Source organism: Sinocyclocheilus anshuiensis, unplaced genomic scaffold (assembly GCF_001515605.1).
Source record: "Sinocyclocheilus anshuiensis isolate Anshui unplaced genomic scaffold, SAMN03320099.WGS_v1.1 scaffold348, whole genome shotgun sequence".
NCBI lineage: Eukaryota > Metazoa > Chordata > Actinopteri > Cypriniformes > Cyprinidae > Sinocyclocheilus > Sinocyclocheilus anshuiensis.
Genome location: NW_015555762.1, coordinates 2,067,739 through 2,090,222, shown reverse-complemented (window position 1 = coordinate 2,090,222; position 22,484 = coordinate 2,067,739). Strand labels below are relative to the sequence as shown.

At 39.3% G+C, this 22,484-nt stretch overlaps 1 protein-coding gene across 1 annotated transcript in view; it reads right to left on the bottom strand.

Annotated features, from left to right (window-relative positions):
• LOC107673995 (receptor tyrosine-protein kinase erbB-4-like) overlaps positions 1-22,484 on the bottom strand; it is a 150,797-nt gene that overhangs the window by 12,738 nt on the left and 115,575 nt on the right. The window contains exon 3 of the mRNA XM_016467846.1: positions 5,766-5,952. Coding sequence (XP_016323332.1) covers positions 5,766-5,952 — 187 coding nt within the window. The remainder of the gene's footprint in view (positions 1-5,765; positions 5,953-22,484) is intronic.

Here is a 22,484-nt window from a genome sequence, read left to right as displayed (position 1 = left end):
CATTTTAAATAGGGTAACTTGTAATCTGTAACCTATTACATTTCCAAAGTAACCTTCCCAACACTGTATATATATGTATATATATATATATATATATATATTAAATTGTCCTCATTGTCCTCATTTTTATATAGTAAAATATATTTTTTCATTTTTACTTAAAGAGATAATTCATGCCATGCTAACCATGCTAAGTGGAAGATTTCTGCCAAGATTTCACCTGGTAGAAAAACAAATACTATTAAAATGAATGCCATGATTGCTGAGTGGTATCCAAGATCAGTGTTGGCGCCCCCCCTGTATTCTAGCCCCTAAACACTAACTCCTGCAGAAAACTTTCTGCAAGTCAATGACAAAAAGACCATTAACTAGCTTGTGCATGGAAGTATACAGACTCATCAGGGGTGAAAAAGTGACAAAGGTTCGATCCCCCGCCCCCATTTTCAATATACCTTTGGGGGAAAAAAAGAAAAATGAAAAGTGTGTTGTATAACATCCCTTTTAACTCCTGATGGCTTTGGATCATTTAAATCAAATGAGTATCATTTACCATTTCCACTCCGTAATATTGCTCTTTTCACAAGTTTTGATTTTTGTTTAGAGTTTAGACATTATAAAATCACTATTATAACATTTAAAAATCTCCTTTTTGTCAAAGTTCATTTGTATTGAAACCTTCACTGAATTTTATATAATCAATGAACTCTGAAAAAGTTATCAGTCAGTGTTTAACATTCTATTAGTTGTCAAAATGAATTAATTGTAGCACTTTTGTCATACCTAAATTGAGCTCTGTATTTTCAAAGGAAAATAATGTAAGAATGTAAAATAAGTTTTTTCATGCATTTAAATATGGTTTCATTTTCTTTTCATTTTCGTACTTTACAAATTAACGAAAAAAGGCGCATATTTTCTAGTACATTTAACTCCACTGTGCTCACATTTGGCTTACTTGTGCATTAAATTGGAAATAAAAAAAAAATACATGGCCCATCATCTTGCGCCGATGCGCCATATTGTTATCTCGAATTGCAGAATATTTCAGTAGGCTGCATGCATTTGAGAGATGTTCTTAAATGTAATACACATACATGCATGCACAGTTTTGCAGTTTTAATCACCATTTTGGTAATTGTGACTTAACTGACGATGTATGCTCGTAGTTTCTAGTGTGGTTTATTTATGAAGTGAGCGTGCGCCTCATTTTCGCATACAGTTGAAGAGTGTGTGCCGTGAGCACAGTAAAACAGCTGAACAAAACAAAAAATACAGTTTGTTTTACTGACATATAACAATATCTCATCAGACCGCAGTTCCCTGTTGTTCTACTAAAGCTCATTTGGCAAATGTACTTTTTCCACACTTGTTTGACTCACACGCTGAGGGCAAGCTGAAGTGCGCGTCTGAAAAGTCTCCCGTTTGTTGTGGTCGCAAAAAGAAACGGCCGTTCCGCGTCTTAATAAGTTTTTAATAAATACATTTTTGAACTAATTAAAAAAACGTTCAATAAAAATGTTGCATTAATTATTTTTAATAACTAAACTTTTGATTATTTATAACGTTTTATTAAAGAAGATTTTCACAGAATGATTTTGGCAAAATGCACTGCATACTGCATACCCCGTTTTTGTGCCATTGCCTATAGGCTTGTTTGAGATGCGCCTGGCCTTGCCCCCCCCCCCCCCCCCCATGTGTGGCGCCCCTATGCACTGCATATACTGCATACCCCGTTTTTGCGCCACTGCCTTCTCTCATTTTCTATATGTTCTTATTCATAAATTGTTTCATTTGAGAAGAAATTTAATGTGACGAGGATTGATCTAACGAATGCCGCTGCTGTTTACCAAGCATTTGGGTGAACACACAGCCAGCAGATGGAGAGATAAATTACATGTTCTCTTTAGACCGCTCTCAGCTGCTTGGCATGATTTAAAATAGACAACAACAAGATAGAAGAGGACAAAATGAAAGCCCGTGGATATGTGTTTTCTAAATGTCAGTAAAGGGAAAAAAGCCTTTTATTTGTATCCCTGCTAAATTTTAGCTTTGGTAAACATGCAAACTGTACTTTACACAACTCTCTCTATCATTTCACGATAATCAGTCATAGATACTACTGAGGCTCAGGCTACATCTATTTCAAATTCAGCTTGTGATATTCTTTAATTATAACACAGGAGAAAGGCAATTGCTATCTAAGTTCTGCTGATTTGCTGAAAAATGGGGATTTTATTGCCATTATTCAGGCTGGATCAGTTGATCTGATATGGACTCTAATCTGTATGCATTAACAGTTCTGGCCTAATTGCTTTTCATGGTACATACTGAGACCTACTGGCAGGAGAGTAGTGTGTGGTCAGAGCTCTCTATTCATCAGATGGTCTGCAAATACTGGCATGGAGGAATAGAATACATCCTCTTTATTATTGTTTTCTAGCGTAAATGTCAGAAATGATTACACAAACCTCTAGAATACTTAATACTTGACTTTATTCCACGATCAAATATTTCTGATCCGTGAGCACGAACCTTGAAAACGCCATAAAGATGACCACAACATGTTTCTCAGACGCCTCTTTCTTCTGTAATAATACAACAATTTCACTTCAAAATAAATATTTCATGCACATTTATTTATTGGGTAAACAACCATGTGTTATCAGAACAGTTTTCCCAAAAATAAAACTTGCATACAGGTCTTGTAACACCCTGAAGAAATACAGTATACATATATATATATATATATATATGGCAATATTTTCTATTATTATTAACTCATGTTGTGCCAAACATGTACAGTATGCATTTCTTTCTTCTGCAGAACACAAATTATGGCATTTTGAAGAATGTTGGCATCGAAACAACATTGGATCCCACTGACTTTCATTGGATAGACAAAAAAAGATACTTTTTTGTGTGTGTGTTCCACAGAAGAATGGTTTAAAATGACATGAAATTTAAAAAAAATATATTACAATTGATTAAATAATATATCAACATTATAAATAAATAAATTTTCAAAATTAAGTAATTACATTTATTAACAATAAAATTATTTGCAACCTTAAGATTCAATGGTTTGCTTGAATGATTTATGTAGATGCAAAACCGTTATAGGTTTTGTAAGAGAAGGAGAGTAAGAACATGGGAGAGACGAACATGACAACAACTGCATTTTATATCAAAGGATCCATTAAGCATCAGGGTGCTCTGTCTTAGAAAGCAAGATGCACGCTTTCATCTCTACCTGGAACCCTGGAATAATGGAATAATTCTAAGCACATTCATATTAGAAGGTTATAACTAATCATGTAATCATAAGCAGTACACAGGGAATTACAGATGCCATTGTTGGCTGAGAGTCCGTAAAAACGGACTCTTAGCCCAATAATAAATCCAAATTTAACGAAGTAAGTAAACCTCAAATGTATAGATTACATAAAAAATTCATCATGGCTGGGTAGCAGTCGTTTCTGGTGGTTATACTCATGGCTGTCTATCTCTATTTCTCTCTCATCCTTAACCCCTTTGGGTCAACAAAAGGGCCTTGGGCATGGGAAAACATACTTAGAAGTACTATGTGTGTGAGTGTGTGTGTGCGCAGGGGGAGGGAGTTTTAAAAAAATCACTTTGCCTACAGCATTATTCTCACACACAGCACCTATTAGTGAGCTTAACCATCAAATCAAACCTGTCCTTTCTGAAGGGGTCAAAGGGTTATGTAGCCGCCTCTACATAATAAGTTTCTGCTGACTCTCAAGAAACCTTGAAGTTTCACTCTAAAATATGACAAACAACCTTATTTGGAAATTAATGTAGATTTAATTCCAGAGATAATTACAACTCGTGGTTAAATTAGTATTATTCAGTGAGGAGAAGAGTGCAGCAACTGCAAACAATTTGTAAAAGAAGTCTCTCTTACTCACCAAAGCTGCATTTATTTAATCAAAAATACAGCAATATTGTGAATTATTATTTTTTTGTTTTACATATTAATATAACTATTTTCTATTTTAATATTTTAAAATGCAGTTAATTCCTGTGTTGGTAAAGCTGAATTTTCAACATCATTGCTCCAGTCTTCAGTATCACATGATCCCTCAGACTCAAAACTTTTTATACACCACTACAATGGATTTGAAATAAAACAATCAAGATGTGATTGAAGTGCAGACTTTTAGCTTTACGTTAAAGGGATAGTTCACACAACAATTCTGTCATTAGTTACTTACCCTCATGTCGTTCCAAACCTGTAAGACCTTTGTTCATCTTCAGAACACAAATGAAGATATTTCTGATGAACTCCGAGAGCTCTCTGACCCTCCCATAGACAGCAAGGATCCTAACACGATCAAGGTCCAGAAAAGTAGTAAGGACATAGGTAAAAAAGCGCTATCGGAATTCATCAAAAATATCTTAATTTGTGTTCCGAAGATGAAGGAAGGTCTTACAGGTTTGGAATGAAATGAGGGTGAGTAATTAATGACAGAATTTAAATTTTTGGGTTGAACTATCCCTTTAAGAGGTTCCACAAAAATATGACATTCACCACTTAGGATTTACAGCCATTTTAAGCAAAATACCTCCATATTCAGGGGCTCAGTAGTATTTGGACAAAGTGACATAATTGTAAATAGCTCGATTTTAATACTTGGATGAAAATCTTTTGCAGTCAATGACTGCCTGTAGTCTGGAGCCCATGGACATCACCAAATTCTGAGTTTCCTCCCTGGAGATGATTTGCCAGGTCTTCCCTGCAGTTGTCCACTTTAGTTGTCTTCCGTGCTCTTCCAGGCCTTTTGATATTGTTGAGCTCACCAGTGCTTTCTTTCTTCTGAAGAATGTAGCCAACCGTTGATCTGGCCACACCTAAGTTTTTTTGCTATCTCTCTTATAGATTTATGTTGTTTTTTCAGCTTAATGATGGCCTCCTTCACCTTCATCGAGATCTACTTGGATTTCATATTGGTAGACCCAATCAAACATCTTCCAAATGCCAATTTGATATCTCATATCAACTCCAGATCTTTTATCTGCTTAATTTGTCTTGAAGTAACAAGGGAATGGACAGCACCTGGTCAATTAACCTCTTCTTAGTCAACTGTCCCAATACTATTGAGCCCCTGAAAATGGAGGTACTTTGCTTAAAATGGCTGTAACTCCTAAATGGTAAATGTCATATTTTTGTGGAACCTCTTAAAATAAAAGCTACAATCTGCACTTCAATCACATCTTGATATTTCAAATCCATTGTAGTGGTGTTTAAAGGCAAAAGCACATAAACTCAGTCAGTGTCTGAATACTTTTGGACCTGACTGAGTCATATTGTGATATATATGATATATATACAGTATATAGTGTGTGTGTGTGTCTGCCTCTCATCTAATTTATTATTATTATTATTATTATTGTTATTATTAAGAAATATTTTAACTTAGTTTTGGGTTTTTGTTAAAAATAAAAGTGCTTAAAATAAGATATTAAAATATTAAAAATAGTACGTAATAACAATTATTTTACTGAACTGAGAAAAAAAAAAAATTACTTTTAAAATGCCCAATGCACATTATCATCTACATGAAGACAACATATAATTAGCCGATCAATATATTTTAGTAAAAAAGTGCTGCTACCTGATCCATCCTATCTGCTGTCAGCCCACAGGCTCTTTCCTGCATATTTCTATCAGACGTCTACTGCACAAAACCAAGTGTGATGTGAATTTGTTTGGCGAGAAACATACGCACACAGACAGACAGAGATACCTGTCAGGTTCTTGAGGCCGAGTTGTCTGAGGCCGAAGTAGCCATCCCGTCTGTAGTTGAGAAAGATGGCCAGGGCGTATCGCCCTTCATACAGTTTAGTGCCTCGGATGATCCGCAGGTTCTCCAGAGGAAGATAGTCGAACTGATTCAGAGCCACCAACACGTAACCCGTCACCTCACGGATGGACTGCAGGGATAAATATATTCTGTTAGACACAATTCACAATTTAAACAAAATACATAGAATTTAAGTAGTCCTTTTTGTGAAATGTAGCCAAAACTCTGCAGAATTTATTTTCACAGAGCATCACTTTAAAGCTCTTTCGACAGAGATTTGTCCCCTGCTTTTGGACTCAATGCACTCGGTCATCACGGCACCTGAGCAGCACCAAAAGAACGACTAACGAGACAGCCTTCATATAATTTGAAGAGATAATGGCCCAAGAGAGTGCTGGACCCTCACACACACACACACACACACACACACACACACACACAGAGAAACTATAGTCACGGAAATCCATCTGAAGAGGTGACCAAGCAAACGCCAACAGCTCTCACCTGCCAGTCAGGATCATTATTAGTCCACACAGGGACACAACACTAGAGATCATTATTATACTGCACTCTTGGATACTGGATTCTGATTGGTTAATATTAACTGCTAAAAATTTACCATTAAAAAGATAGTCAGCCCAAAATCATTTACTCACTCTCATGTCTTTCCAAACTTGAATGACTTTCTTTCTTCTGTGGAACATAAAATAAGATATTTTGAAGAATGTTAGTAACCAAAGAGTTTCGGTTGCCATGGTAATACCATTGTAAACAAGCAGTACTGTGGGATTTCTCAAAGTAAAGTAATTTCCATCTGATACAATCACTCTACTATAATAATACTGTAGTAGTTTCTGTCTTTTTGTGAATCAGTCAAGTTTTAGGATAATTATTATGGAGGAGTCCATTCAATTCAAGCCATCTGCGTTTCAAGTAATAGTTGTTAGTAGATAAAGTATTCTTAAATCCAGCATATCCCATAGTGTGGGCAGAAACTACCATTCCCATTGTCCTCACATGACATGAGAGACAATAAAAAAAAGGGCGAAGTCTGTAATCAGTAATTAGCTTGATTATACCTTTCAAATGGGCTGACTGATGAGGAATAAATAATAAATCAAAGTGGCACACTATGGAAAAACAAAAACAATTTGAAACACTCGACTAGAAAAAAAATCGTATAAATCTTATAATTGGTGTGCCAGATGTTTTGCCCTAATATTCTCATATACTATTTGACTGTTTCAACATATATTACTGTTCAAAAAATTTGGGATCAATAAGAAATTATTACTTTAATTTAGCCAGGATGCATTCAAAATGCATTCATTTATCAAATTGACAGTAAAAACATTTATAATGTTACAAAAGATTTCTGTTTCAAATAAATGCTGTTCTTTTGAACTTTCTATTTTTTAAAGAATCCTGAAAAATGCATCATGGCTACATGGTTAAAATATTAAGCTGCACAACTCTTTTCAAGATTGATAATAATAAATATTTCTTGAGAAGCAAATCAACATATTAGAATGATTTCTGAAGGATCATGTGATACTGAAGACTGGATTAATGATGCTATTCATCTTTACCATCAAAGGAAAAAAAAATATATATTTGAAAATATTAAAATGGAATACAATTATTTTAAAATGTAATAATATTTCCACAATTTTACATTATTTTTAATCAAATGAATGGAGCCTTTAAGAGACTTATTTAACACACACACACACACACACACACACACACACACACACACACACACACACACACACACACACACACAAAAAACGTACAGAACTAAAACCTCTGAACAGTAGAGTACATATATAAAGTGCATATATAGAACTCAGCATATTTTTATATTACTTTCAAAATATCACTGATGGTCACTTTTTTTTTTTTTTCTTGAAATATAATATTAAAACCCTGGGGTTTTGTAACACTGCTTCAACATACATTAAAGTACAAACACCTCTTGTGCCCAAGCTGCTGTCACACTGCAAAGACCACAGTAGGTCACAATCTCTCCCCTTACACAGAGAAAAATTGCCTCCCTCCAGATACTTTTAGCTCAAATTGCAGTAATGAACCGATTGGACTCACAGAAATTAAACACATCCACGTCCCAAACGCTCGCTCACATTATACACCTGTATTCTTCCTGCAGGCATCATTAGGATTTTACATTTGTTTTAAAAAATTTCAATGTGTATTCATGAGGTTGGGAAACAAACCACGTCATGGAGTCCAGTTTTATATATTCATCTTCACACTACTCACGCTGACGTTCATGTGTTGCCTGAAAAAAATAATGCCAGCATGACTCAGTCTCTCCGCCTGAGCAGCTGAAAAATTGCTGGACTTGTCTGTACATTAGGCTGTGGGAAACAAATTGAACAAACCGAGCAATGTTTTTAAAGTCAAGTTCAAATGGGCAGATGATTTTGCCACTTTAACAGTGCCGTATGCAGCACTTTTATAGCATTTTATGCTATTGCCCCCTGCAGTCCACTTCTAAATGTTAGCCAAGGTTTTGTGCACCAAAAACATTCAAGATGAAGAAAAAAAGTTTCTTATGCTTACTAAGGCTGTAATTAGTTGATCAATATTCCATTAATATTGTGAAGTATTAATACAATTCAAAATATCTGTTTTCTATTTTATTATATTTTAAAATGCAATTTATTCCTGTCATGGCAAGCTGAATTTTCAGCATTATTCATTACTCCAGTTTTCAGTTTCACATGATCCTTCAGAAATCATTCTATTATGCTGATTTAATGCTTTTATTTAAAATATGAATCTTTTGTAACATTATACAAATGTCTTCACATTCACTTTTGATAATTCTAAAGCATCTTTGCTACATAAAAGTATTAACTTCTAAAAAAAGAATTGTTTCTCTCAGGGACTTAAACATTTTTAAATATGAATATGAAATTACATTTATTCTGCAGAAGCTAATACTAGGTTAACCACCTCATCATATGGCCTTAAAATGTTAATACGATTCTAATTTTCAGTGCTAAAAATCAAGTTCCATTTTGGGATCTTTTACTTCTGGAACCGTACAATTGTAAGTAATATAGTTTCTGTTTTATAAATATTACGTAGATATTTTGGAGCATGCTAAAAGTGATGCATTTACAAGTACAAATCCCACACACCAACCAAACATCCAGACTTGAAATGTTCTGTATTAACAGTATACAAAAGATAAAATGGTGCACACACACTTCCTGGAGAGGAGCCAGCAATGCTGACTTGTTATTATCACCACTGAGCGAATGTGGTAATGATAAAGCTGAGAGGGCAGCAATCACCCGTTTTGCATTCCAGCCCAAGAGCAAACGATATAAATGTCAATGTTAAATGCAATCTATTTGTTCCACTTTAGCAGCAGGTGACATAACAACACATGTGCTTGATCAAAACCAGCTGTGACAGGGTAGATATTAAAAATGCATGGAGTGAAACAATTCAGTTGAACAGCTGAATACTTACATCAAGAACACAGGAGGCTTCACCAAACTCTCATTATAGGACTTTGTCAGAGGATTTGTGAGTGTCAGTCATTATGGTGATTTTGGATAATCTTCCTTTCAGAGATTCTCCCTCAAAAGGAGGAGCTTAAATAATTTATTCAGGCTATGGATGGATTAACAGAAACTATATTAAATTAATGTGGTCGGAACATCCTTTAGGAGGCGTGTTTTACATTCAATTTACAGACACACTTCAAATGCTTTATTTTTCAGTCTTTTAATGGGATTAAAAGCAGGAAAACTGGTATTCATTTAAAGTTAGCACAAAATAGAAATTCACCCTATCTACTTTATAAATGCATTTTAAAAGAATAGTGTGCCCCAAAATTTAAATTCTGTCATTATTTACTCATTCTCATGTTGTTCTAAACCTGTATGTAAGGTATTTTGAAAAATGTTGGTAACGCATCCACTCTTCTGAGAGGACGTTGCTCCGAGATAGCATTTCTGCTCCTTGGTTCAACCTGCCCGGCACATGCACTGCCCTTAGTGAATGCAAGTTAAGCTGAGCCTATTCCAGGAGGCGCTCTACCAGAATGAAGAGGCGCTTCGAGGAGAGATCGCCCTGGCGATTTGTATATGACACCACTGTCATGCTGTCCGAGCGGACTAACACGTAGTGTCCCCTTAGGTCTGGCAGAAAGGTGCGAAGGCCCAACATACTGCCAGCATATCCAGGCAGTTGATGTGAGGCCGACCCTCCTCTTTCGACCAATGGCCGAAAGCCAGTTTGCCCTCACACAGCGCTCCTCAACCCGTGTTCGAAGCGTCTGTCGAGACCACCTTTCTTCTGCAGACCATTCCCAGGGGCACATCCCGTTCCTTCCACTGAGAGTCTTTCCAAGGGGCCAGAGCTGCTACGCAGGCCCAGTCCACCTTGACATGAAGGCATCTGAGACGCCAGGCGTGGGATGGAACTCGTGGTTTCAGCCAGCACTGAAGGGACCGCATGCGAAGCAGGCCCAGCTTAAGTACCGGAGACGCAAAGGCCATGAGGCCCAGCACCTTCTGAAATGCCTTGAGAGGGCGAAGGGCTCCAACTTGAATGAGGCCACGAGTTGCTGAATAGCCAGTGCACGTTCTGGCGCGACTACCACCCTCATTCGGGCTGAGTCGAGAACTGTTCCCAGGAACGATATCTGTTGGCTGGGGGACAGCGCGCTCTTGGCAAAATTGACCCTGAGTCCCAGGCATTCTAACTGGCTGAGGAGGAAGGATCTGTGAAATAGTAGCTCATCCTCCGACTGGGCCAAGATGAGCCAGTCGTCGAGGTAACTCAGAATGCGGATTCCCATCTGTCTCAGCGGGGAAAGAGCCGCATCCATGCACTTCGTAAAAATGCAAGGAGCTAGGGACAGTCCAAAGGGAAGGACCGTGTATCGATATGCCACTCCCTCAAAGGCGAATCTCAAGAATCGTCTGAAAGTAGGCGTCTTTCAGATCCAGCGGAAAGAACCAGTCCCCTGGGCACACTTGCGAGAGGATCTGTTTCAATGTAATCATCCTGAACAGCCGTTTCATGAGGGCGTGGTTCAGGTGCCTGAGATCGAGGATGGGCCTTATATTGCCATCCTTTTTGGGGATGAGGAAGTAGCGGCTGTGGAAGCCTGACTCGCTCTGAGCTGGGGGAATCGTTTCTACGGCTCCTATCGCCAGCAAATTCATCACCTCAGAGCGCAGGACGTGTGAGTCTTCGCTCTAAACCGAGGTGGGAACCACGCCGCTGAATCGTGGGGGTCTTCGAGCGAATTGCAGTGAATAACCTTGTTTTATTATCCCCAAAACCCAGTCTGGCACTCCGGGGATGGCCTGCCAGGCCTCAGCCCACGTGACAAGGGGTTGGATTAATTTGAGTGGCTGGTCGCCGTATGGGAACTCCACACTCAGAAAAGGAAATTTACTCTCTTTTGAAAATGCTTTCAAAAAATGCTTCGCTAGACTTAAGGCTCTCATAGCAAGAGCAGTCAGCTCCCGTTTGTGCTGCCTCAGTGTGGGCGTGGCCCAGACGCGTCCAATTTGAAGCTGTCAGTGATAATAATCATTAGTGACAGCATTCTCTTTTAATCCGCCTAAAAAGATCAAACCGCTCATTAGAAGAGGAGTACTGATAATCTTTATGTGTAAACACTCAGGCAGATCAAAAGTGCTGTGCGCATTCTCTCAGATACGCTCGTAGCATTGAAAGATTCTTGAAAGATTCTTCATTGAAGAAGGCGAGCCACGAGCAAAGCAGGGCGAGACATGAACTCTCGTAGTGAAAGTGGTCTGTCTCAGCGAGTGCAGCCTCAGCGTGGGCGTGGCCCAGGCGAGAGGCGCATTCAAATACGAAGCTGTCAGCGATATTGAATCATTGGTGACAGCGTTCTGCTCCGATCCGCCTAGAAGGATTGAGCAACTCGACAACGAGAGGTGCTGATCCTCATGTGTAAACTCACTGGCGGATCAAAGAGCTGCGTGGAGAGTGATGCACGAGGGGGCTTTGCCGGTGTTAAATCGCTCAAGCCTGATCGCTCATCCCCACGAGATCGCCATTTCTTCCTCCGAGTAACTGGGAGGAGAGAAACACAAGAGCGGGGGAGGTGGGGCTCAGCGATGCATACACAAATGCGAAGCTGCCAGAGTTCTACTTCGATCTGCCTAGGAGGATTAAGCCGCTCGGCGTAATGAGGGACGCTGATCCTCACGCGTAACACACACTGGCAGATCAAGTACGCATGATGTGTGAGGGCATGAAATTGCTCAAGCTTCCTCCGAGGTAACTGGGAGGAGAGAAAAATGAGAGCGGGGAGGCGGGGCCGCCTTCCGCGAACGAACAGGGGCAGAGTGCTTTCGTGGAAAAAGCAGCCCGTCTCTGTGAGCGCAGCCATAGCGACACACACACAAATTTGAAGCTGCCAGTGACAGCGTGCTGCTCCGATTCACCTAGGAGGATAGAGCTGCTCGATGTAACGAGGGGCGCTGATCTTCACATGCAAGACACGGATCGAAACGCAGCGGGGAGAGCGAGCACGCAGGCTCTGTGTCGGCGTGAGATCGCTCAAACCCGGTTGCTTAGCTCCCAGACTTCGCTGTTTCTCTCTCCTGAGGCTCGCTGAGAGAGGAGAAACGGGAGAGCGGGGCTGCCTCATTGAACGCGGTCCGCGAGCGGAGAAGAGCGAGACTCGTGCTCTGAGTGAGCATTCTTTCTTGGTGAGCGTGCAGCTCACTGCTCTTCTGCGGTGGATCAAAGTGCAGTGGGGAGAGCGAGCACGCGGGTACAGTGCCGGCATGAGATCGCTCGGACCCGGTTGCTTAGTTCCCTGACTCTGCTGTTTCTCTATCCGAGGCTCGCTGAGAGAGGAAAAACGGGAGAGCGGGGCTGCCTTCGATGAAGGTGGTCCGCGAGTGGAGAAGAGCGAGACTCATGCTCTCAGCTAAAGCATTCCGTCTCAGTGAGCGTGCAGTCTCTGCGTGGGGGCTGCCCAGACAGGCGACGCACTCACTGCCCTTCTGCATCGTGCAAGATTCCGTGCACAAGCCACACTCACAGCGCGACATTTGCAACAACGTCGCTAAAAATTTTGCTCTTTTAGTACTTACCTCTGCCCAGGCGAGAGGCGCATTCAAATACGAAGCTGTCAGCGATATTGAATCATTGGTGACAGCGTTCTGCTCCGATCCGCCTAGAAGGATTGAGCAACTCGACAACGAGAGGTGCTGATCCTCATGTGTAAACTCACTGGCGGATCAAAGAGCTGCGTGGAGAGTGATGCACGAGGGGGCTTTGCCGGTGTTAAATCGCTCAAGCCTGATCGCTCATCCCCACGAGATCGCCATTTCTTCCTCCGAGTAACTGGGAGGAGAGAAACACAAGAGCGGGGGAGGTGGGGCTCAGCGATGCATACACAAATGCGAAGCTGCCAGAGTTCTACTTCGATCTGCCTAGGAGGATTAAGCCGCTCGGCGTAATGAGGGACGCTGATCCTCACGCGTAACACACACTGGCAGATCAATTACGCATGATGTGTGAGGGCATGAAATTGCTCAAGCTTCCTCCGAGGTAACTGGGAGGAGAGAAAAATGAGAGCGGGGAGGCGGGGCCGCCTTCCGCGAACGAACAGGGGCAGAGTGCTTTCGTGGAAAAAGCAGCCCGTCTCTGTGAGCGCAGCCATAGCGACACACACACAAATTTGAAGCTGCCAGTGACAGCGTGCTGCTCCGATTCACCTAGGAGGATAGAGCTGCTCGATGTAACGAGGGGCGCTGATCTTCACATGCAAGACACGGATCGAAACGCAGCGGGGAGAGCGAGCACGCAGGCTCTGTGTCGGCGTGAGATCGCTCAAACCCGGTTGCTTAGCTCCCAGACTTCGCTGTTTCTCTCTCCTGAGGCTCGCTGAGAGAGGAGAAACGGGAGAGCGGGGCTGCCTCATTGAACGCGGTCCGCGAGCGGAGAAGAGCGAGACTCGTGCTCTGAGTGAGCATTCTTTCTTGGTGAGCGTGCAGCTCACTGCTCTTCTGCGGTGGATCAAAGTGCAGTGGGGAGAGCGAGCACGCGGGTACAGTGCCGGCATGAGATCGCTCGGACCCGGTTGCTTAGTTCCCTGACTCTGCTGTTTCTCTATCCGAGGCTCGCTGAGAGAGGAAAAACGGGAGAGCGGGGCTGCCTTCGATGAAGGTGGTCCGCGAGTGGAGAAGAGCGAGACTCATGCTCTCAGCTAAAGCATTCCGTCTCAGTGAGCGTGCAGTCTCTGCGTGGGGGCTGCCCAGACAGGCGACGCACTCACTGCCATTCTGCATCATGCAAGATCCCCTGCACGAGCCACACTCGCAGCGCGACATTTGCAACAACGTCGCTAAAAATTTTGCTCTTTTAGTACTTACCTCTTAGAAATAAGCTCTTTAGGCTCGCCGGATGGCGGCAGGGGATCAGCTGGGACCGCTGCTGCTGCGACGCTGAAGGCGGCAGAGAAGCGGCAAATCAGCCGAGCTGAGGGTCGCTGGCTCAGCTTTATCCGCTGCGAAGGCGATTCTACGGTGAGAGGCTTCGAGTCTCGTAGATCAGCGAAGAACATCGTCGTCGCTGAAGGAGAAGAAATCTGAGGATCCTATGGTGAAGTATATATAGCCATATATATATATATATATATATATATATAACTATATTATATATCCAGATGCCCCGCCCATTTTAGCGGGCTCAGGCAGGCTTTGTCACCATAGGCCATAATTGGTTTGTTTTTTAATTCACTGCACGAACCAATTAGTCTGCGTAAACCCCGGCCCTTTCTTACATTCCACTTGCATTCAAATCTGCCTCCATCCAATCAAAAACAGAGGAATTATCCCCGCCCACCCTTGTTTTCTTTTCCAATGTGGATGTACATCACAGTACAGACTTTTATTTTAATTTTTTGCTACTTCCGTTACATTGCAACTTTAAAGCTACCACGATCCTATAAATGTCTCCTTTAAGATGTAAGAAATAAAAAACTGGACTCAGTAATATACTTCGTGTTTGCGGACACATGCAAAGAAGAATGAGGTTGCTTCAAACAATTATGAATGTACATTAAATTGGTAGCTTAAACGGTCAGCATTTCCCCTTGTGATGCAGGGAAAGATGGAGCCTTATTCAGATAAATGGTGATCGTTCAATTATAATTCGCTTTTATAGTCATACCTTTTAATATAATAGCAATCATGGGAATTCCTGGTGCCTGTAATTGCTCTCAGGAAATTATTTCACCTCTGAGACCTTGCCACAGTGCTGTGTCGGATCTAATAAGAAACTGCGGAGGCTAGAATGGGTAACAACAGTGGCTTTCTAAAAAAGGGCATAAGTTATTACTAACTGCTGATACGTGATCAGTTTTGCCCTTTACTTTCAGAAGGGTTGGGATTAAGTGCAATCAGGTCAGAAACTGGGACTATAACAGCCTCAGAGCCTGGATAAAATTAAGGCCTATATTTTATTTCCATATTAGCTAATGCAGTTTATCAGGACTACACATGGGCTGTGTTCAAAAACTGCCTCACTGTCTACTACAGTATCTAGGCAGCTACGGACAATACAGTTCAAAAGTTCGGTGTTCGGGGATTTTTAAGCTTTTGAAATAAGTCTCTTACCAAGGCTACATTTATTTATTTATTAAAAAATACAGAAATATTGTGAAATATTATTACAATTTCAGTGAACTTTTTTATTTTAATACATTTTGAAATTTTAATATATTCCTGTGATGCAAAGCTGAATTTTCAGCATCATTACTTCAGTCTTCAGTGTCACAAGGTCCTTCAGAAATCATTCTAATAAGCTGATTTGCTGCACACACACACACAAAAAAAATGATAAAAAAACATTTATATAACAATTAATCTCTTTACTGTCACTTTGATCTCTTTAATGCATTCTTGCTGATTAAAAGTATTAATTTCCTTAAAAAATCTTTCTTAATAAAAATTTGAGCTTTTTAAAGCAATAGTAATTACAAGAAAGATTCACGCGAGAAAGAAAGATTCAACACTCATAGTTAATTCAACACTGTAAAAATGATTGTGATTTTAATGGTAAAAGACTTTAAAAATGCTACGGTAAAAACCTGTTGATATCTTAACAGTACGTTTCTTTATCAGTACAGTAAATGTAACAGTAAGTGTACCTTACATTTAATCTAATTTTACAGTATAATACTGTTATTTTACAGATTTTTGGAAGACATTGAAAGACACTTTACAGCTGATGATTTTTCATTCAGTTTCTTTTTTTTCTTATCATTTATGTACAATCAGCATTTTATGTTACATCTTATGTTATTAAATTAATGTTTATTGCATGATTTTATTGCCGTGCATTCTCTGATAGTGAAATATGTAAAGAATATACTGTATGCAATGCTGCCTTAGATTTAAGCCAAAGTGATGTTCATACTGTTTAGAGCAGTGTTTCCCAACCTTTTTTTAGTCGCGGCACCCTTTGGAAATTTTAACAAACTTGTGGCACCCTACAAAATTAATTTTGTCACAATATTTGAATTTCTAATTCGACTTAAAAATATTAAAAAATGATTTTTTACACTGCACCCCTGCTCTCGACAGACGGCACCCCGGTTGGGAAACACGGGTTTAGAGCACCACACAGTATTAGGAACACACTTGTGATGTCTAAAAATGCTTTCTAGGTAGGTAACTTATAAGAGTTTATAACCAAGCCAATGTACAGTATAGCCGTGTCGCCATGCATGAACTCTAATAGAACAGGACAAGCTGTTGGGCTGCAGTTTCCAGCAGCATCTCAAACATCAGCTCACCTTAGCCCTCCTCCCATCTGTTTACCCACTAATAAGGACACAACTCCACACCGCTGCAGGGCACAGGACACAGAACTATCCATCATACAGTCAGGTTCATCCTGACCCTATATATATGGACTGTGCATTATCACAAGCCTGTGCTCGAATATTTGCTGTAGGAAACACATCCTCAAAATGATACAAATATTACCCAGTCTTGCATCTATCATGATATTTCCCATTTTAGAAGTGCTGTAGATAAAAAAAGCAGGAAAGTAATAATAATCTACTAGGAAATTCCAGGCTGGATAGCAATAATGGTCCACTCAAGTTTTTTTCTTTTTTTGTCTGAACATAACTTTTGAAGAATGGAATTGTTTGAGAAACAGCTTTTTAATGCCAGTTCAACTGTGAATTATTAGCTCTGTTCCAATAATTAGTGAGCTGCCTAGTTCAGCCTAGCACAGGCACACTTCCTGTTCCAAATTTTCTTTTTCAATATATTTCAAAATGTAATTTATTCATTAGATGCAAAGCTGAATTTTTGCAACCATTACTCCTGTCACATGATCCACCAGAAATCATTCTAATATGCAACAGCTGTGATGTTTAATATTTTTGTGGAAACCAATATCTTTTGATGAATACAAAGTTGAAATGAACAGCATTAAGAAAATAGAATTATTAACAATATAACAATTTGTAAATGTATGTCTATGTAACAGTCTTTACTCACTTTAGTCACTTTTGATCAATTTAATGCATCATTGCTGAATAAAAGGATTAATTTCTTTCAAAAGAGAAAAAACAGGAAAAAGAAATAAGATTGTACTGACCTAAAAACTTTTGGACGGCATTATACTTAACATAAATAAATAAATAAATAAATAATAATAAAAAAAATTAATAAATAAATAAATACACACATACATATTTAAATATATAAATTAATACAGAAATCTAAATGAAAAACATAAAAATAAACTATGAAATATCTTTTGAGTGTGCAATATAGTTAGGCTCATTGTTAGCTTATCAATATGTAAAACTCTACTGCAGTCAATTGTGAGTAGAGTCTCCTGTGTAAATCACTATTTGGGTTGCTTCCTATGTAGAGGGTTCAAAAATCGGTCACTTATGAGGTTCCATCTCTGTTTGGATGCTGTCTATAGAAGACAGCTGCCTATATTGGCAATAGGCAGTAAGGCAGCTCATTAAATGTTGGAACAGATCCATTGTGTCACATAAACAGGGCCACGGGACACCAGTAAACCAGTGCAAAGGCCACGTAAATCATGCTGTGACCGTCAGAGTTCTGCAAAGATTAACACAAAAAAATTTATATTTATGAATGCATTATCAATTTAGAATATGGGGATTCCATGTAGCTATTTATAGACTATGTCACTGAGCTGAGTCAGCCTCAATTACCATAGTAAAGTAGATTTACAGTTGTGGTTCATATTCTGGGATAGGAGAAACTATTTTAACATCTATCCTCGATCCACAATTATATGGTTAGTTAGCTTCATAAAATACTATATAATATTTTCTTTTTGCCCAACCATCCTTTTTTCACCTAAAAATGCAAATTTGCTGAAAATGTACTCTCTATCAGGTCAAGATGTAGATGACTTTATTTCTCCATCAGAACTGATTTGGAGAAATGTAGCATTGCATCACTTGCTCACCAAAGGATCATCTGCTGTGAATGGGTGTCGTCAGAATGATAGTTAAACAGCTGATAAAAATATCACAATAATACATACCACTCCAGTCCATCAGTTAACATCTTATGAAGTGAAAATTCACAGCAGAGTATGGTCAGTAAATTTTGTGCAATTTTCATTTTTGGGTAAACTATTCTTAAAAACAAAACAAAATAATCAAGTAAGAAAGTAACAATGCTAAACATTTTTTTTTTACAATGCAACATTACTTTTCTAACATTAATTGCCTGCGAATCATAAAGCATTTAAATCAGCAAGCGACAAACAAACATACAAAAGCTTGCATGCATATTCAAGAAATTACTTTATAATTATCAAAACATAAATACAACTCAGACACACTTAAATTGCTAATGCTGTAGCAATGAGTTAGTGAAGTGCACGCCTTAACAAATGACTCAAAGCTCACAGTGACACTCAGCTCTGCACTGAAACTGCCTGAACCTCTCACAGTGACAGAGTGATAATGAGGAAGAGCTGTTAGCACATCACAGTGATTAATACTTCCTCCAACAGTCCTACTCTTACTCTGGACATTATATCACTGAAAACCCTTCTTCTACATTATATTTCAGTGTGAAAATGCAGGATGTCTAAAACCGAAAAGTAGAAATGCAGGAGTCAAGTGGCTTTTTGTCTCACTCACCAGCTAAATTACAGGCCCCATTTAAATTCACTTGTAAGTGTGCAAGTGGCCCTTACTGAGTCACACAGAAAGCTATAGATAGAAAGGGTACAGAAAAATAAATAGATGTTTTGGTATGGAAGAAAAATAACGATACATGTCTTTGAAACAAAAAAGCATGTTGAATCGCACTAACTGAAAAAATAATGCATTGCATTAACAGTGCTTGCATTTTAATGCCTTGTATTTTCAGGGCTTGCATTTTTAGGGGCTGACATCCAACATATTTGTATATTTAAGCTGTGAATATTTCAATTAAAAACATTTCACACACATTTTCATGATTAAAAATTCAATTATTCATATTCACCTTCTAGAGTTCACTTCCAAAATATTCAATCTGTTTAAAAATGCGATGTATAATATTTGACAGGCAGTTTTCGTTCCATTTTATTTCACTTTACAAATTCGCTTCCACAAATTCAGTGGTTCAAATTCGCCAGAAAATTAGGCATTGCACATCCGGGAGCTGCAGGAATAGCAGTAGAGCACCGATGCATGATCTCCAGCTGCTGTCAGTCGCTCACCAGCAGGTGGCGCAAGCGGCTGTTGATGAAGACCAAAACAACAGGTAGCGCAAGTCATTCATTCATTCACAAAAACTGATTTGCAGGAATGGAGCAAGCGGTAAGTAGAAGTTATGATAATCAGGGCCAGTATGTATATGCAGAAAAGCTGATTGTGTTTACGTTTGTGATTAGTTTCCTTAACTTTGTATGGCTTGTGTCGACGCATAGGTGAAAAACGCTGACGCGCCTCAGTGAACTAATGCAGTGATATAAAAATACCAAACTTGGTATACACCTTACTGATGATGCAAATATACAGTTATGTAGAATATGAACGTAACGCGCAAGGTTTCATGCTGTTTCCGTCATATGTTAAAGAAAATGCTTCACGCGGCTCACTGGACTAACACAAGGATAGCTATTAAAAGACCAAACTCAGAATACATCTCACTAATGATGCAAACTATATACAGGCAGATGAGCCCAGAATATGAACGCAAGTTACACAACACGTAAAACTGCACTTTAAACATTTTCCATAAAGAAAACACTACCGTGGTTTATTGCCTCAAGACAGTGATAATAAATGACCAAATTCGGGATCTAATTTATAAAATACTATATATAGTTAAGCAGATGAGCCCATATTAACACAACCCACAAAGTTTTACCTAAGCCTTTTTCTCCCATAGAAAACAAAGCACGAAGTTAGTTTTTGGTTTGGTATTCATTGCATATTTGTCTGTAGGGACCGTCTGCAAATTTACCAGTTTACACAGTACAAAACAAAGTCCAATAATTAATTCAAATTAATGTTTACAAGGCTATAGTAAAGAGGGCAAAATTACTAAATATATATTGCCAATATCTCGCCTTAGACATTACTTCCCCTAAGTATGTACAGTACACAGTGTATTTTTAAGAAAAAAAAATTGTAATTCACCAAAATAATTTTTTGTGTTCCAAATGTTGTATGTTACTAGTGACCAGACTGACTTACTACAGTTAAAAAGTTGCCAATATCTTTCTTACTGTACATACAGCATATAATTATTCACTTAAAGTTTTTTTTCCCATGTTCCAAAGGTTGTAGTACATTCCTAGTGATTAGAAAGACTTACTAGGTGCATTTTTGCCAATACCTCCCTTACTGTATGTACAGTACACATATATTTTACACTACAACCTTTGTAACATGAAAAAACTATTGGGGACTTACAGTAATTTTTAATAATTGTGTACTGTATTGCATACAGTAAGGGAGGTATTGGCAAAATCTCTCCTGCAGTAAGTCATCTTGTATCTAGCAACGTACTAAATCCTTTGGAACATGAAAAAACCCTTTAACGGACTTACAGTAACTTTTTTTATGAAAATAATTGTGTACTGTACATATATAAAGGGAGGTATTGGCAAAATTTCACCTGTAGTAAGTCAACCTGAACACTAGGAACATACTACAACCTTTATGTGTATATTACACTATGAGTAATACAATGAAAATGTTTAATTTTAAATGTTAAAGAGCACCTATTATGCAAAATCCCCTTTTACATGGTGTTTGGGCAACCACCCTAAAATAATAAAACTCACTCCTTATTTTTGAATTCCCTTTAGACCAAGTCAGTCTCACTAGGCCTGCCGTTTTGATTCTCATGAAGTGTGACGTCATTGTATAGGGCCGGGCCACAGGGGTTGATTGACAGCCCTGCATTGCTATAGTCGCTGTCCTCCATTTTCTCAGCGCTCGAGCAGCTGTAATGTCAACAATGTTTCGCAAGCAATCCCGATGCTCTGTGTTTGTTTGTAAGACTGAACATAAGAGTCTTCATTTTCTCCCAACATCTGAGCTACTGAGGACGCTGTGGATTACTTTCATTTTTCAAGGTAATGCACCTCAACATCTACCTTAATACGTGTATCACTACAGACTCCTTTGTGAATGTCATGTCGTTATAGTGCTTAGCGTTTTAACCATATTTGTGTGCGTACTTCAAGTATTTTTTAACTGATCAACGCCGCGCTTGTGAGATTAGTTCGCACTGTTCGTAGCGCGAGATTCATTCGGTAGTGCGGTCGTGCGGCTCGTACAATTGATCCAAGCCGATGAAAGGTCAGCGCGGCGCGAGCTCTGTAAAATCGTGCTGTTTCGTTCCACTTTCAGTGCATTTGGCATCCCATATGTACGGCTAAACACCGGTTCTCTCGCTCTCAGTTATGTTGCTTCTACCGGCTGTTTATTGCTGTAGATATGTAATGCAGAGAGACGTATACGTGACGCCCTCTTCTGGAGATGGGGCAGGAATATGCAGTTTATTTGCATTTAAAGCGATACACTCCAAAACAGCTCTTTTTTAGACGCACCCCAAAAATGAAATTTTCCAGCTGTTATAATAAATGATCTGTTGGGTATTTTGGGCTGAAACTTCACAGACACATTCTGGGGACAACCAAGTCCAATATTACATCTTGTAAAAAGGGGCATAATAGGTGCCCTTTAAAAGTCATTTTAATTGCAATACATTGAACATTTTAACCCAGTCGGTGGAATTGTCAGACGGTCCCTTGGACGTGGCTTGTGAGATAACGCATCAAAGCTTTCTCCTGTTTAAATTTGCAGCTACAATACACATAGGCGGGTTTGAATGGTTGCATATTGTTAAAACTAATCGTGGTAGTGATATATTTGTAGGACTGTTGACCCTATATCAGTGTGGCAAGGGAAAACGAATGTCCGGCGAATATCGAACCTAAAACTAATGGCGGTAGAAAAGCGGCGATTATAAAGAAAATCGTCTCGGGTTACTTATGTAACCATGGTTCCCTGAGTAGGGAACGAGACACTGCGTCCTCTAGGGGTCGCTATGGGGAACGCCTCGTCGTGACCCGTGTCTGAAGCATACATTGAAAAAACACCAA